The 18,341-nt window shown below is 33.7% G+C and overlaps 1 protein-coding gene across 3 annotated transcripts in view; it reads right to left on the reverse strand.

Annotated features, from left to right (window-relative positions):
* Positions 1–918: 918 nt before the first annotated feature.
* Positions 919–18,341, reverse strand: part of FSTL5 (follistatin like 5) — a 642,677-nt gene continuing 625,254 nt past the window's right edge. For all 3 annotated transcript variants that reach the window (XM_069493244.1, XM_069493243.1, XM_069493242.1), the window contains one exon: positions 919–3,480. In XM_069493244.1, coding sequence (XP_069349345.1) covers positions 2,778–3,480 — 703 coding nt within the window. In that variant the 3' untranslated portion in view covers positions 919–2,777. The remainder of the gene's footprint in view (positions 3,481–18,341) is intronic.

Below are 18,341 nucleotides of genomic sequence, written 5' to 3' on the forward strand. Positions count from 1 at the left end.
TGTTAGGTCTCTATTATCTGAATTAAGTCCAGCTTTTTAAAATTAGTTCTGATCTTTATGTCTTTCACTCAAAAACTGATCATAACCTACCTTCTTGTCTTATCTGTGTCAACTTTTCTCCAGAAGTCATTTATTCAGTCCAGTCAGTTTTACATAATGATCTCCCCATTTTATTCTCATTCCTGCTTTTATATTTTTACTCATTTCATGCCCTTCATTAGTATCACTTCACTTTTTTCTTCATCCTATTAAAAATCTATGCTTTGATGTTACAGCTTTTATAAAAATGAGTTTAGTCATCATTTTACGCTAGTTTTTCTTCAGTTGCCCTTTTTATACATACCCATGTTATTGATGAGATTACTACCTGCAATACACTTTAATAGAACTATATGTAGCATCATGCTGACGCCCAGTATGCTATTTCTTACCCTATCTTTGAAGAAAGAACTATATACTTCAGAAATAATTGTAACATAAATACTGCATCTGCTTTTTCTAAGTTCACAAATGTCAGCATTTTAGCAATTAAAATGTTTTTTAAATGGTTTAATGTTTGTGTGGTTAATAGTGTAAGGATGTGGAAAGAAAAGTTTATTCTTTTGAGTACACTTTTGATATTCCATTCTGATATTCTTTCCTTTAATTTACAGTAAGGGGTTCTGAAGAGGTAGATATCACGTAAAGGCTATATGCCTTGCTGTAAACATTAAAGGATGAGAGGATATGGCAATTTAGATTTTTGTATAAAAAGGCAAAGTAAATTTCCTTTTCTTGATCAATCTCACTTTACTTCCCCAATACCTCCATTTCATCCAATTACTTTCAAAATAATGCGGGCACCAGACTATGTGTGAAGCACTGGGAGGAACAGAAAGAATGGCATGCACATTAAATCATTGACTGAACACTCAAGGGTTAAAATGTAAGAGGTTTATTCTCCTTTTATCAAGCAGTATCTACAGACAGAGCATCCACATGGTGTAAACTACCAAAGTAGGAGGTATGCGACAGACTTACATTAAATCATTAAGTCACAGACATTTTATATGGTTCATGTTCACAAGGGAGAAAATTGTTAAAAAGTAAAGCAGATTCAATAAGTAGAAACATAAGCTGATTTTTGTTGTTTATTAAATCTATCTTGCATAATGTTTCCTTAAGCTAAGAAGAAATCTACTGTATCACACAGCTCAGGATGCTATATACACAGAAGATATTACACACTATAAAATTTCAGATTTCTAAGCAGTTTTACACAATTTAAACTTGAGTAAAATTTTGTATTTAAAAAAGACCTTACTGGATTCCCTTCAGTAAATGGAGGTCATTTCAACAGCCCATTAGCATTTCTAGCAACAATAAAAACAAAAATAAGTAAAAAGATTCTCAAAACATGTAAGCTATTACTTTAAGCCTGGATAATTATCTGCTTATTTCAACAAACCAGCTTTCTAGTTTTAATCTACTTCTACTGGCCTTCTCTTTTCCCCTTAAAAAAAAAAAAAAAAGAAGCAATAATTTTTTATTTCTCTGCAGTGCCTCAAATAAGAGGATTAGTTAGATTTCAAACTACGGCACACAGTTAGTGAGAAGGTGATTTTAGGATTATGTAAGAGTTGAATAGAAGAGGTCATTTAGGAAAATTCTTAGGTATGAAGTTTTTCTATGGGCTTTATTTTTTAAATACAAAACAATGGAGCAGTACATCTTTACTCACTACTGTGGGGCTACCCTTTCTTTTCAGCTTCTATTACTAATTTTTCTAAGCCACATAATATTTTATCAGTTCTCTTGCCAGTTTTTTTCTCCTAGGTGTTCATTTCCCTATATGAGGTTTACCTTAAGCAGATACAGTAATGCTTTTTTTTTTTTTTAGAAATGAAAGTTCCTGATGATGCAACACTGGACTAATTGAAAAGAAAGAATCTATTCCGCTAATAATGAAATAAACATTTGTAAGCAGTTAACATCCCAGACAGACTTGCATTAAAAATATAATGCACTCTAGTGATTGAAAGCAAAATGATAGATAATGCATTGCAAACATTTTTACCATAATTATTTTTCCTCCCTTCCTCTACATTTTCTATAGTATGCTGCAGATAATACAGAACATGTCAGATAGAGTTTGTCACCTGCATACAACCTAAGGCCAACTTATGCCTTCAAATGATATTCCACTGAGGATTAAATAAATGACTGAAGGCAGGATTTGGCGCAAGAGATGTTAAACATTTTTTAATGACAAGAGATTTATAGTTATGAGGGTGGTCAACATGCAGCTTTTAGCTTTCCTTTTCCTCCTGTGACATTCCCTTCAAGGCACAAAAGATTATAAACAGTGGACGGGACAGAATATTTTGAATTAAGTATTTTAAGGTTCCACGACACCTTTTATTTCTGGTTTAAGCATACCAGAAGGACAGAGAAAAAAATAGAAAACTACCTTTAAAATGAAAAGATGCTTAAGTCATCTGAAATTCCCTGCAGTTTAGTTATTTTTTTTTTAAGAATTTAAAATCCAATTGTATTGGTTTTAAAACATAATAGACCTTTTATTCTTGTGATTTTTGTAATTTCTTATTAAATATTCCTAATCATCCAATATTGTTAATTGTGTATGTCTTTGTAAAAACAATCTATTTCATTTGGGCCAACCAAGTAATTATCTTTGACTAGGATATAAACTTTGAAAGTTAAGCTGTAAATTTAAATAATGGATTAAGTGCAATGTACGGTAAAACTCTTCATTCAGTAATTATGTAACAGGGTTCCTAGGCATCTCCAACCCAAATGACTGTATTTCCCTTCTCAACTTCAGTGATCTCACAGTTTAACTTATTGAGTCGTCCATCTAGTATAAAGAGAGAGTCCTTCGAAGGTGTCATCAGGTATTGACCAAACAAACCACTGTCCTGGATTTGCCTGTTCTTCTGGTTCCAAGGCCATTCTTCTGCCTTGAGTGGTTCCTTAAGGCTCTTTATCATCTTGACCTTCCCAGAGGAGAGCTCCACAAAGAGTACATCAGTTTGTGTGCTTGAGCTACCGTAGATGTTGTATTGGTGGGCTTCAGTAAAGGATGGCTGAAATGCCAGGTCAGATATGTGCAGATTTGTGTGAATGTCAAAAGCATCCTGTATTTCTCCTCTGATGGTGATGTACTGAACCCTCACAAGACCTTTCACATCGTTAATGCTGACAAGATAGTGGCCATCTGGAGAGACATATGGAGTGCCTGTCACATCGCTATTGAACCCAATAACTGAGTCGGTGACACTGTCTACCATGAGCTGTGGTGGAGTCGCTCCAGTGCTGTCGGGTTTGCAGCCAATGAAGTAATATCCTCCCAAGTGTGTATATGCCAACGACTGAGGAACGCACTTATAGTCCATCAAGTTAATTGTCTTGATGTATGACATGGTTTCAAGATCAATTTTTTGTAGTGCAGCTTCAGCTTTGTGAAGAATAAATCCAAACCTAAAAGGATGAAAACCAAAGTTAGACAAGAAACTCTAGAGGTTTTACCACAAGAAAATGCATTATGGTGCGAAGGTCCATTGCAAACCCAGGCATTAATCGTCAGGCTATGCTGCTGCACTATGCGTCACAGTCGTGTTAGAATTAATCTTAAGATTGAGCCACCCTCCTCCTTTCTCTAGGTCAATCTTTCATTACATCCAAATAATTATAACTCATGATGAAGAAAGAAAAATAATTAAAGGAAATAAATCTAGATAATTGGAGCAACAAATTTTTCTTTTCACATAGAGGAGAAAAAAGTAAACATTATTTTGTGTGTCTCTAAATCTTCTGATATTAAATAAGCTTGGTTAGCTGTTATTAAACCCAGCAAGAATTAAAAGGCGTGAATATATATCTATTTCACTCACATCATTTATTTTTAATATTGCCTTTTAACCATTATTAAATCTGACACTCATTACTATTTAGATACGTATGCACATCTTTCTCATTTTAATTTACATCAAAGGACCACATGAATAGATACAAATTTTTATTTTATTTTATGTTTTGGTATAGAACTATTAGACTTCCATTTATTAAATTTTAGGATAACGTGGATTACCTTTATTATTTTAACATTTATTATAAATTTTAAATACAATTTACATATCTCAGCCTTGCCATGTTTATGTTGTTATTGTTTCTAATGATATACCTACATTGCAATGGTTATCCTATATTGAACAATGAAGGACTTTGGAGATTTATTGTGCTTTTCCATTAAAGTTAATTTTGAAATTTTTTGTTTTGTTTTGTTGGCCTCTTTAATTAGTTCAGAGTTTTTCAAAGTATTTGTTCTAAATATTGACTGAAAATAATAAGAAGTTTCTGTGCTAAATATAAATATATTTGGAAACTTTGATATATAACAAGCAGCTTCCTATCAAAAATAAGTTAAGAGATGAGATAGAAACTATTAATATTAAACAAAATTATATCCAAAATGGATATTAGCCAACAGAATTATGTAATATTTCTATTTTGATGTACCTTAATCATATTGATTAAATCACCCCCTAATAGTTCCAAAAGATCATAAAACTCAGAATCAAAGAAATGTTCCATTGATTGTGTTCCTAAATGAAAAAATAAGATAACCTTATCATGAATATTAAGATAAAGCAAAACAAATCAAACAAAAACTCTAAAGATAGCCAATTATGTTATTGTCATCTGTGTAATTAATTTTGTTTGCTAATTTTCACACAAAGTTTTTTTATGTAAAAAAAGATCTCTTCCTCACATAATGTAAAATATGGTGCATTCAGAGTATTATCTCCTTAAAATTTCAAATATAAGCATTTAGCAAGCTCAAAATGCAAATAAACTTATATATTTAATATCATAGAATAACTAAGATCCATGTTCTCAAAAAAATCAGTTTTGTGTTGTAATTTTGGAATGCAAGGAGTGCCTAAGCACAGATACTTACTAAAAGAGACAAAATTATAACTGCTTCCATTTTTATAACATTACTTATAGTTGGGAAACCATATTATAATTTTAGCTATATTTGAACATTTGCAATGAGACTATTTGTTGTCTTTGAAAAGAGTACAAATTCTTCTGTATGAAGGAAAAACTTCAATGTATAGCTTTTTCTTTAAAAAGTTTTCTTAAATATCTATTAAACAATTACTAATTACAAGGCAGTGACAATATTTTGGAGATCAACATCACTCCCTGCCTTCAATGAGTCTAGAAATTTTGAGTAACAAAAAATTGAAAAACTGTTAGTGGTTAATGCTTAATTATAGCATTTTGCTGTACCATTACCTAACTTAGTAATGACTACTTGTTTCATATATTTGAAATGATATAAAGTAATATATTTGGAAATAGTATTTCTAGTGTATCTCTGAATGATGTCCACCATTTCCGGCTTATTTCCTGGCTCTTTATGTTTTCTGTGTCCTTAATACATGTATTTGTGTCCTTTCAATAAACACAACTCATGCCATATCTATTCAGGATAAAATTTTAGTCCTCATTTTGATGATATAAGGAAATATTCATATTGTCAACAATAAGCTCTAAATATTTTCATTAAAATATTAATGAAGTGGCACATAAACACAATGGAATATTATTCATCCATAAAAAAGAATGAAATCTTGTCATTTTCAATAAAGTGGATGGAACTGGAGAACGTTATGTTAAATGACGTAAGCCAAGCACAGACAGACAAAACGCTCATGTTCTCACTCCTATGTGGGAGCTAAATAATAGAATGATTCCTCTCATAGAGACAGAGAGTACGATGATTGCTACCAGAGGCTGGAAAAGGTAGCAGGAGCAGGGCATAGAGTGGGGATGGTTAACAGGTGCAAAAACATAGATAAAATGAACAATATTTGATAGCACAACAAAGTGACTATAGTCAGCAATAAGTTGTGTTATTCTTTAAGATAACTAAAAAAGTCAAATTGGAATGTTAACACAAGGAAATGCTAAGTGTTTGAGGTGATGGATACTCCAATTATCCTGATTTGATTATTACACATTATATGTCTGAATCAAAATATCACATGTACCATATAAATATATGCAAATATTATGTACACATAATAATTTAAAATAACAAAATAACAAAATTAATGCCTGGTGCAGAAACATAGCGTAGGCTTGAAATCCTATCTGAATACTAAAGAATAATAAAAAAAAAAAACCTGTGTCAACTAAATTCCGTATTTTTGTGTCTCAGCATCAAAAATATTATAAAATCATAAATGTCACTATCCACTCTCAGATTTGTCTTAATAAATATTAATGTCATCTACTATAAAAATTTTTTTTCATTAATGGACAACCGTTAATATGGAATTATGTAGATGTATTTGTATTATTTATAAAATTATGAATTAGGATGGAAGATCTTTTTTTTTCTGTTATAAATTGTATGTGAGCTTAGAGAAAAAACAGTAATAGGCTCATTGAATAAAAGCAATAAGCCAATCAAGTTTTAGCATTTCAGCTCTCCTTTTAACCTTGAGTCTTCTAGTCCTACAGGTCCCAAATCCCAGGTGCAGACCAGTGCCAGTCCGTGGCCTGTTACAACCAGGCCGCACAGCAGGAGATGGGCAGCAGATGAGCCAGTGAAGCTTCACCTGTACTTACAGCCACTGCCCATCACTCCAATCACTGCCTGAGCTCCACCTCCTGTCAGATCAGCAGCAGCATTAGACTGTCATAGGCGTGTCAACCCTACTGTAAACTGTGCATGCGAGGGATCTAGGTTGTACTCTCCTTGTGAGAATCTAGTGCCTGATGATCTGAGGTGGAGCTGAGGCGGTAATGCTAGCGCTGGGGAGCAGCTGCAAATACAGCTTATCATGAGCAGACAGGTTTGGATGCACAATAAACGTAATGTGCTTGAATCATCCCCAAACCATTCCCCATCTTCTCCCAGCCCCAGTCCATGGAAAAATTGTTTTCCATAAAACTTTTCCCTGGTGCCAAAAGGTTGGGGACCACTGCTCTAGACCCTTTGGGCAAGATTTTTGAATGCCAATGAGCTAAAATGAGACAAGCTCTCTTTACTCCTGAACTATTTTAACTCTGATACTATGTAATATACTCAAGTTTTTTATGATACAATTTAGCGTCTTTTGCAGGTAATTAAAATTTTTTAAAAAAATTGTCCAGTTACAAATGCAGAAGCTCCGTGTGGGGTGATAAAATTGCATCCATTTCGCATCTGCACTGTATACTCCTTCAGGACCAGAGATCTAGCTACATAAGCAGATGCATGAGAATGCCTTCAATTTTTCACCACTGATTTATTGGTTAGGAAGTGGTGTCTCTAATTCAAAATTTCCCCCAGTACAGATTGATATTCAGCAGTCTCCCACTGTTCATTAGTCTTGATTAATATTTACAAGGCTCTCAACTTTCATGCCTGCTTAATAGCATAAAATCCTGCACACTACTAGGCCTCATGCAGTTTGTCTAATATTTCTCAGAATGTGGATAGGAAGTTATAGACTGAGAAATGAGAGAGTTAAAACTTACTCTCAAAATCACTTCTTATTCTAGGAAATTAATACCACTAGAATAGTGTGGGCTCTCAGCATGGCATTGTGTGGATTTTTCAGATTTGGTGAGGAGAGTTATAGTTATTTTTTCTTTCCCAAATTATTTTTTCTTTCTGAATGTTTAATCAGTATAGTTCATTATAAAGTTTGCAAAAAGGTTCAACTTTAATTACTGCTTTTATTTCTAAAATGATCCATATGCATAGAGTTGTTGTTTTGATTGATGTAAGGACTTTCATTCCAGGCTGACTTACTTTCATGATCCAGTTTTTCAAAATAATAGACCTTGTGTAAATATGACCTCATGTAAAATCCTTCACTTCCACAAATTTCAATTTCCTTATCAGCAGGAAGAAGATAAAAGTACTACCTTGCTTTGAGGATGAGAATAAATGCATGTATATTATCAGACATGCAGTAGATTCTCAATAAGGAGAAACTTTCAGTCCTTTACACTTTAGGAAGCATTATTTTCCCATTATGAATCACACAAAATATTTCCTGCGGGACAACAGATTATTATAACCCATACATGGAAAAAAAACCCAAAGTTATCACTTTTTCTTTATAGCTGATATTCCCATGAGGTTAAAAATAAACATATAGTATTAGTCAAGCAGGGCTATATTTTTCCACTTATGTATAGTGGAGAGATCACATTGACAATAATAATTCATATTTTTATTCTTGCCTTCATTTGCACCAATGGGATCTATGCCCAGTACCAAATCTCTCACATTCTTAAAAATAAAGACATTCTGGTTCACTCCAAGTTCTTCAGAGGTGCTGCTTCATTGCTTGCTGAGGACATGGAGCACTAGACCATGGTGTACTGGGTGAACTTGAGCTCTGCACAGATGATGGAAATTGAAATAGATACTTTGCTTACTAAGAATTTTTGCTAAAAGTCAGAGAAAATTTTGTGGCTGACTTTATGTCATAGATATCGAAGGGCATGGAGAGTTGTGGTCAGTGTTCATGGTGTGCCGATTCAGGAGCCTTACAAAGGAAGTTATTTGGTAGAGAGAGCAGGAGAACAGATATTTGGAGAGAAGCGTGGTTAAAACACCATGATGCCTGATAAAGAGTCAATGCTTGAACATCTCCACATCCCACAAGGCCAGGCTGCGTTTCTTGCAATTGAGTAATGTTTTCCCCATGTCCCGCACTAAGACAGTCCCTGAAGGGGTCTGGCCACACAAAGTCTCACCAAACAGGTTTCCAGTCACTGTCACCTCACGGCATGTTATTCCCCTTCTATTCTGTTTTCAAATCCATCATCTGAGATGCTTTCAAAAGAATCTAACAGTTGCAGTCAATTCGTCATATAAATTTGCCATAGTCGGTGCCAATAGCAATGTCCTCATATGGTCCCAGATACTCTAACATTTGAAGTGAGAGAATTCTGTAAGATTTGCAGAATAACAATTATTTTATCCCCTGGGTCTTAACATAGCACTGCTTAACTCCAGAGTCCTCAGAGCTTCTCAACTAAACTGTTCACCTTACTGCTGACTTTTAATGTCTAACCACTGATGTTCAATTCCCATACGAGAAGCTGGGAAGAGACCAAATGCTGCTTCTCCGTTCCTACATGATCTTCTTCCTCAAACCTTCATCAACACGTCCCAGGATTGGAAAACAAGTCTTCGTATGCATATCAATGGATGCAGATGAAAAGTAGTGAGTGGTGATTGAGTATATTCGAGTATTGTGTTAGCCAGACACTGTATCTGTTACAAAACCCAGCATTGCTGCAATTCACATCAAAAACAAAAGCATTTCAAAAGCTGTTTTGATGTCCCAATTATTGAAACCATATTCTTTGAAATAAAATCCAAAACCAAAGAATTTGAGCACCCCTAAGAATGAGTCGTACAGGAATTTTACTTGAGGAAAACCTATACCCAAAATATATGATCAAGTGGTTCATACCTCATAAATAAAAGTGGGCAGGATTATTATTATTTTGCTTTTCTAATTGGAATATAAATACCACGTTTTTCCACTTGGAGGTAAGAAACGCTAAGCAAATAAGATACTAAAACCATAACCCCCCAACACACATAATTAATATGTAAATCCATATACACAATATACTGTTGCAGCGACATTTTCCATTGTGTTACAGCTGACACAGTGTTTTCATGGATACAAACCATAAATCTGACATGCACCATTATTCACTAGTTTATGCATTCCTTTATATTTAGTTGTTTTCTATTATCCCAGACCGACCCTTGTAAGAAAAGATTGAATGCTGTTCCTACTCAAGTACCGGAGGATTTAGTTTTTATCTGAACATCACATAAATAGCTCAGTAAAACATACCTGTTCATAAAAGAGTGGCCACATTCATATTTGGAAGAGGGGAAGCAGAGAGAACTGGAATTGCTACATTTAGTAAAGATTTATAACTAGAGCAAGGACAGTTTCTGAATAGTACCAATGCTTAGATATGTTTGATAAATGACTGCACTTTGAAGTTTTCTGTTTTCAAAACATAGGTTGAAATAGCTAAAATAAACCACAAGATGCCCTCCTCCCTGACTTTTATAAGTACATTAAAGATATACGACATAAAAATTTTAGCTACATTATTTCTTTCCCTACTTTTACTTTTAGATTTCTTTTCTTGAAAAAGGAGAATAGATTTCTGAATATTAAAATCCTTATTTTATTTATTCTCTTGTATCCAGTTTCTTTGGATATGTAAGGAGTCTGATTGTTCTAAAAAAATCAAAAAATTAAATGCATAATTTAATTATGAGATATAAAGAACGTCTAATTGCTTGACAGAGTTAATTTTATAGTCTAATAGCCTATCACTTCTAGTGAGTAATGACGACATATGGCAAAATCAGATTTATTAATAATTCTGTGCACATCATTTATATATTACAGACTGTATTTCTGATATTAAAGCCTTCCACCTTTTTTCAAAGAGCTTAAGACACAAAACTGACAACTATGCCTCAAGATGGCATTTTAAAAGATTGGTTGTTCTTCCTAAATTGAGATTGAAAAAATGACATAAAAATCTGAAAAGACCAGCCTCCATAATGTCACCCATTTTTCTCATTAGGGTGTGTTTTATGCAGGAGCTGATTAATGGCTCAGAATTCACATAACAGAAATAGAATAAACGATTAAAAGAATGAAAAATAATTGGTGAGTACAGAGGAGGAAATAGAAAAGAAAGGTAAAACAAAGGCTGGAGCAAACTAAAATATATTAATCGATCAAACAGTATTACCAAAGCATTCATTTTATACTTGTAAGACAAAAATAATAAGTGAAAAAAAAAAGTGTGAGGAAGCAGGTTTGGCATGAGTGGGGTTCTAGATACCATCTGAGCAAATTCAATTATTCACAATCTACTATGTGACTGTACACTGTGCAAAACCTTATAAAGAAATGGAGAGCAAATAAATGGTCTCTATCCTCAAGGTAAACTACAGGCAAGCAGCAGGATTCTTATAATTATACTCCCTGAGTGTTGTGGGAACTTCTTCAAAGATCGGAGAAGAGATGGATGTAGCTTCAGCTACTCAATTGCATTTTTGTTAGGCTAGGCTTTCATTGAAAGAGAGAGTTCATATTAGTACCCTAGACCCCAGAAGGAAAAGGACAAATTTTCATTAGAATAAATCAAGGAGGGCACAATAAACGGACTGTTTTCTGAGAAGTGTACATTGACCAGAAGGGATAGTGCAGTATTATGGGCAGAGTAACAATAAAGCTGTTCCCATTGCCAGCCTTGGAAGTAGTTTTGTGGAGATGTGTGTTTTGCAAGAAACAAGAAACGGTAAACTTTGATTGGAGGAAACAGCTGGTCTCCTACAAATCAGCAGTCACGGAGCTGATGCTGGGAGCTAGTCCTCTGGTTGCACTCCTTGCAACCTCGGGCAGGTTTCTCACTTTCCAAACCAACCCAAAATCATACCAGCCAGCTTTTGGGGACAGAAGGCAGGGTGGAGAGGAGTAGAGAATGTATACCTGGGCGTGGAAATGCAAAAGAGCAGGCACAGATTTCCCTGGTTGAAGAGTCTGAAAAACTCAGTCCTAGTGAACATACAAAGCTACATGGAATGAGGACTGTGACATATGTATTTAGTTTCTAATTGGGATCATTTGACAACTGATTAAAAAATTGTATTAACTTTGCAAGTAGGAAAATGGGAAATATTTGATTTTTTTTTCACCTGAAATGAATACTTATTTAGGTAGCATTTTCTTACGTCTGGTAAAGTTTCAGAAAATGCCTGCTAACTTTCAATTACTGGTAAAATACACATGTTTTTAATAGCCATGTAGCAAAAGTTACACACATGATTAATACTAGCTGTTGTTTTACTATTTTGTCATTACTTTTTACCTTTTTTTCAGACACACTACAGCTGCATAATTATTGCTTAATAGACTGATATAATATATGTAATATATTATAGGCTTGTAATATATGTTTAGAAAACTATCTGGATTTGCTATTTTTTTAAACTTTATTATCTTGTGTATTTGTGTGTGTTTGGGAATGTAAAAATGATGGAAAGGGAAGTCAAAGTTGTGTTTTGCTTTTAGCACTTTCTAAAATTATCTCTAACCATTTGGAAGTATTTCAGCCTTTGCCTCCCATGTTTTACTTGGGCTATTCAATTAGTGGTTAGATTTATTTGTCTCTTATTGACAAATTAATATAAATAGCCTGTTTATAGATATTACATTTTAAGGCAGAAACAAGAGGTTGATCCTGAGGGGATTTAAATAGGTAACAACATGATTATAAAAGCAGTGGCATCATCATAGCTCACTGCAACCTCAAAGTCATAGGCTCACATGATCCTCCCTCCTCAGCCTCCAGAGTAGCAAATGCATACTTAACACTATTATGTGCAGTAGCAAAAATTTATAAGCAATTCCAGAGCCCAGATGTAAGTGAATATTTATGTAAATGATGATACAGCCACTTAATGCAATGGATTGCACATGTTAAAAGGATGTTTATAATACATGACATTAGGATTTATGCTTATTTAAAGGAATCATGTAAAAATAGCACATTATTATATAAATGACATGATTAAAACATTAAAAATAAAATAAGCAAAGCCCAGTCATGGGCTGAAGAGTTAAATTAAAGGTCAACTGAGGTCATGTTGGAAGACTGCATTAAGTTTGTTTTGTTATGTTTTACAGTTGACCCTTGAATAACACCAGAGTTAGTGGCTCAGACCTCCCATACAGTTGAAAATCCACACATAAATTTTGACTCCTCCAAAGGTCACTATTTTACTGATAGCCTACTGCTGACTAGAAGCTTTACCAATAACATAAACAGTCAACTAACACATATTTTGTATGCTATATATACTACATACTTTATTCATACAATAAAGTAAGTCAGAGAAAAGAAGTTATTAAGAAAATCATAAGGAAGAGAAAATACACTGATAGTACTGTACTGTGTTTATTGATACCCTGAGTTTACATCATCTGTTTACAAGATAAACTTTCTGTCCAAAATGGTGGCAACTGCAGCTGTAGACCTCACACTCTAGTCCACATCAAGCATTTCGACTTTTTTTTTGTAATATCATGACTGTGCTTTTTGGGAGCACTTCCAGCATCACTAATGACACTTCGGATGGGTCCATAATGTTATTCAAGGTTTACAGTATTGCATTGAACGTGATAAAAAATACACAAGAACCTTGAGAGATCACTTCTTACAGTAATACACAATTTACTGGAGAGATGAACTGCTTATGTGGAGATGATTAGCATCACAGGTCATACTGTGTATTAAGCAAATAAAGCACTTGAGCTCACAGCAATAGAAACAGAAGGTGGCTATAAAGTTATTAGAATAGTATGTTACATATTACACTAAAGTGTTTGCACTTATGATTTAATACTGCATTTTTATGTTTGTATACATTTCTGTCCATCACAAGTGGTGCCATGTACAGTCTGTGTTTGTATGCCTCAGTTTTAATAAATTTTAACCTTTTCTGTTAGAAAGATTTGTGCATATTTTATGGTAGTAAATGATAAAGTAGACTAGCAACTATATATCTTTTATTCATTCATGACATAAATAACTTTTCTTTCTTTTTTTTTTTTTTGATATTTCTAAGCTATACAGTGCCTTGGCAAGTTTCTTCAAACTGTCTTACCTAAAGATTTTCCAATACACATACCAAAAAAAAAAATCTGTGTATAAGTGGACCTGTGCAGTTCAAACCCATGTTGTTAAAATGTCAACTGTAATTTTTTTTGTTTATGTTTGAAGTCTTTGTTCAATGAGCATAATCTACTTTTGTAACTAGAAAAATATATAGATACTATAGATACAAAGCTGGATAATCAATAGATACAAATGTAAAAATATATAAGATCTCTAAATAAAACTTCAGATAGCTCTCATAATAATTTTAATCTTGAATATACATTTCTAAGGGTTGAGATATATGTACAGATGGTCTTGATGCTTCAGTAAAAAGATTCATCCATGTAAAGACTTCAGAGAGGTATAGGTCAAAGACGGAAATAATGAATTTTTTTAAGTACCACAGTATGTTTGGATGTCAAATTAAATGGAAAAATTTATAAACACAAAGATTCCTTGTATTATACATAAGTCAACCAAGAAGATGTTAGAACTATAAATTACCGGTAAAAGTAAAAAAGATATAGTAATTAAATATTCAATAGAGTTCCAATGAGAAATGTTATGATGTAATATCAACAAAGAATTTTTGTAGTAGAGTGAAACTAAAAGTTTCTAGGGGAAAATTCTTGCACTGGTGATTTTAGTAGATAGTACATCAGAAAAAAACTCCTTTTTCATAATGGCCATTTTGACTGTGATAAGGTAGTATCTCATTGTGGTTTTAATTTGCATTTCTCCTATGGTTAGTGATGCCAAGCATTTTTTCATATTGGTGCAGGAAGCAGTGAAATTTTTTTTTTTTTTTTTTTTTGAGACAGAGTCTCACTCTGTTGCCCGGGCTAGAGTGAGTGCCGTGGCGTTAGTCTAGCTCACAGCAACCTCAAACTCCTGGGCTTAAGCGATCCTACTGCCTCAGCCTCCGGAGTAGCTGGGACTACAGGCATGTGCCACCATGCCCGGCTAATTTTTTTGTGTATATATATATTTTAGTTGTCCATATAATTTCTTTCTATTTTTAGTAGAGACGGGGTCTCACTCTTGCTCAGGCTGGTCACGAACTCCTGACCTCGAGCCATCCACCCGCCTCGGCCTCCCAGAGTGCTAGGATTACAGGCGTGAGCCACCGCGCCCGGCCTGGAAGCAGTGAAATTTCTTTCTCCTCTCAAGACATCATTCCACAAGGTTAATCAAATTGTTTTTATGGTTTCCTATTCTCTCTTTGAAAACCTGTTTTGAATTCCAACCCAGCAGTAACTAATTGTTTTTCACAACTTCTTTACTCGAAATGGCACCTTTAATAATTGTCTCAATTCCCATTTTCAACAATATTTGAACATTTTCCATTTTTAATTTTATCATGTACAATTTGGTTGCCGAACAACAGAATTTAAAATCGAATGTGACTTTATTGTAACTCTCTGAAAAGGCATATTTATTTCATATATTGAATCAAGCATACAAAATTCAGAAGTAAGGAAAAACAAGGCTGAAGCAGTTGAGTTGTATAACTATGTCACCAATTCTGCTTGAAAACTTAATCTTATAAATTCAGTCACCTTTCCCTTATGACTTCTTTTTTAATTGACACAATGATGCTATAGAGAAACATGTTGGAAAATTTTATGAGGATTAAATTAGAAATTAAAAAAACCAAAGTGTTCCTGATATGTATATTGTAAGTCTACTTAAATACTATAATGTCATTGTTTTAATTTTTGTTTTTATAATGGTGATTATGACAGTTAATTCCCAGAATGCTCTGAAAATAAATTAGTTTTAAGAATCTCAAGGTGTTAAATCATGAAATTTCTATGAAGGGCAAAATATATATAGCTGGCTTGTTCATAATAATGAACTGAAAATTGGTTGTAGTTCACTTAGATGGAAATTATATTGCTGCTATCCTTTTAAAATACATAATTAATGCTAATTAACTTAGAACTCAATGACAAGAGATTTTTCTTATTTTGTTACAGTGATTTTAAATTTCTCTTAATTATTTGATTTGATCTTACTTTTAATTTAGTCAAAGGTTTTTTAGAGTGATTTTCATATCTCAATACGACCATCAGTCAATTAAGAGTAGAGGAAAGGCTCATAGGAACCGTTCCTGGAATGATCCAGCTGGAAGAATCTTTCTAATATTTTTGATGACAGCCTGATGAAAAAGGAAATGAAACACACATACACACACTTCAGAAAACACAATATTTGCAACAAAAAGAACAAATTTAATAAATAATGTGAGAAATATTTTTTAGAATTATTTAAAATGAAAACTATTGTTTAAAATAAATTATCACTAATATTTTGGATTATTAATAATATAAAGTATTTGACTCTTTAGATTGACTCTTCCCTTGAGGAATCTACATGGCTGGATTTTGCTGTATAATACTTAAAATATTAGGAACTGTCCATTGCATTTTTGAAACAATGCCACATTGTGTTTTGCTTTCAGAATGTGTCTTATCATCTAGAGATTATATAACTTCTTTTGCTTTGAGTGATAGTAGAATTTAGTAAGATTTGTTTCTGTGAGGAAAGGACTCAGACTGCATATATTCTCATCTAGTGTTCTTCCTTATGTTAGCTTTATGTACACTACACACTCCCTGCTGCTTTAGGGCCTTTGACTGAGCCTGATTTCATACCCTCTTTCTAGCAGTTGCCACCTCTTTAAAGAGCATTGAAAATGTAGATTCAGATTCTACTTATACTATCTACTATACAACCTTAGGCAAGCAATTTAGCTATTCTTTGAACTCTATTTGTTTTTCTGAAATATCAAAATAGTAATTAGTACTTCCCAGGATCATTAATTAATGAAGGTAAATGACAATCAAAATATTGAATCAATGTGATGTGACTATAGCTTTAAATACTTCAATACCATAAAAAGTATTATAGTTTTTCCTAATTCCTCCTATGGAATTTCCCAGTTTTCAAACTTCTTGGACACTAGAATTTCTTGCTGTCATCAAAAGACTAACACAGCTTATTTTTCTAAGAAAGACAAGAGAAAATTTTTAAAAATTAACAGATATGAGAAAGCTTTAAAAATTTAAAGAATTACTAATTATTCCAGTAGTTATGACCTAGTTCATTGACATTTAAATGTATCCAAAGTAGGCCAGTTTCTTGAACTTCCTTCCCCAAGTGTTCTCCAGAATTTTTTTTTTTAATTCTATTGCTGGTTCATGTTTGAGAATAGAATACTTTCCACCTTCTTGTCTCTTTATAAGGTAAGCAATTCAGGATTTATAATAGGAAATCATGTATATGTCTGCTTTAGCAATAGGGATATGTAAAACTTATATTTGAACTGAAACATTTTTCATGGTCTAGTTATTAGAAAATCATATGCCGAAATATATGGCTAAAGCAAAAGAACATCACTATATATTCCATTTTTAAAAATACAACTGCAGGTCTCACTAAGTGACATCAGCAAAACAATGCAGTAGGGAACTATAAGGACCTATCCCTTCACACAGATGGAATTATGACTGCCAGGACCAACTTTGTCAGAACCTTGGAAAATAGTCAAAGGTTTACAGCAACCAAGCCTACACTGAATTAAGAAAAAGGTTAATTAAGCATATTAGGGCAAGCTCTGTGTCATTTTAACTTATCCTAGTCTTGCCCCATCCTTTTTCCATGAATGATGGCAGTCTTGGAAATGGCAGCGCACATTCCCAGTAAACGTCTCTGACTCCAGAGGTGGCAGAGTGGACCCTGTTCCCAAGTGATTATGTTTGTGCATTTTGACTAGTCTTGGGGAACTCTGAAGGAGGAATGTAGGGTGCTTGCCATTGATTTTTTCCTACCAAAAAAGAACTCCCTCAACGAGGAAAAACAGCTAAGCAGAGGATGATACTGAAAAATATCGAGAGGCAAATGAAAAAGCTACTGAAGCCTGGGTCAAAAGATTACAATTAGGCCAAGGCTAGACACACTTAAAGTCCTGACAGAAAATTCTGGGGAGAGGACCACTTTGAAAAATGTAAGTTTTAAAAAGATCTAATCTATAATGGGGCTTCAAGAAAGCCATGCACACTAATAGGGCAGGACATATGCTCACAAAGATCTGAAAAGAGAGCTTTTACCTCCCACTGATCGTTAGACTCAATGCAAGCAGCAGGTGGAGGCTCAGGAAGCACTGTAAATGGCCTGGCTAAGACCCGAGGGCTGCCTCGACAGGGCCAGTGCAGGGCAGAGTCCAGAAGATTTTTTTGTTTGTTCTTTAATTATTTATTTTTGTTGGCTTCAGGCATTTAGAAAGTCTTTGCTAAACCACAAGCTCACCACAAATTAAGGAACCAAGATTTAAGTGACCGTACATCATAATGAATAAATTATTTAAAGGCGGTTTAGAAAAGTGACTAAAAAAGAAAACACTATAACCCACAGAAAGCACCAACAGTAAACTCTTAGGGGAAAAATCTGATTTCCAGTGTTTCCACATTACAGATTACAAACATTGAAATTTAAACAAAAAGTTATGAGGTATGTAAAGAAAGAAGAAAGTATGCACCATACACAGGGGGGAAAAAAGCAATGAACAGAAACTATTCTTGAATAAAAACAGACATTGGAATTACTAG

This window comes from Eulemur rufifrons, chromosome 18, assembly GCF_041146395.1.
Source record: "Eulemur rufifrons isolate Redbay chromosome 18, OSU_ERuf_1, whole genome shotgun sequence".
Classification (NCBI taxonomy): Eukaryota; Metazoa; Chordata; class Mammalia; order Primates; family Lemuridae; genus Eulemur; species Eulemur rufifrons.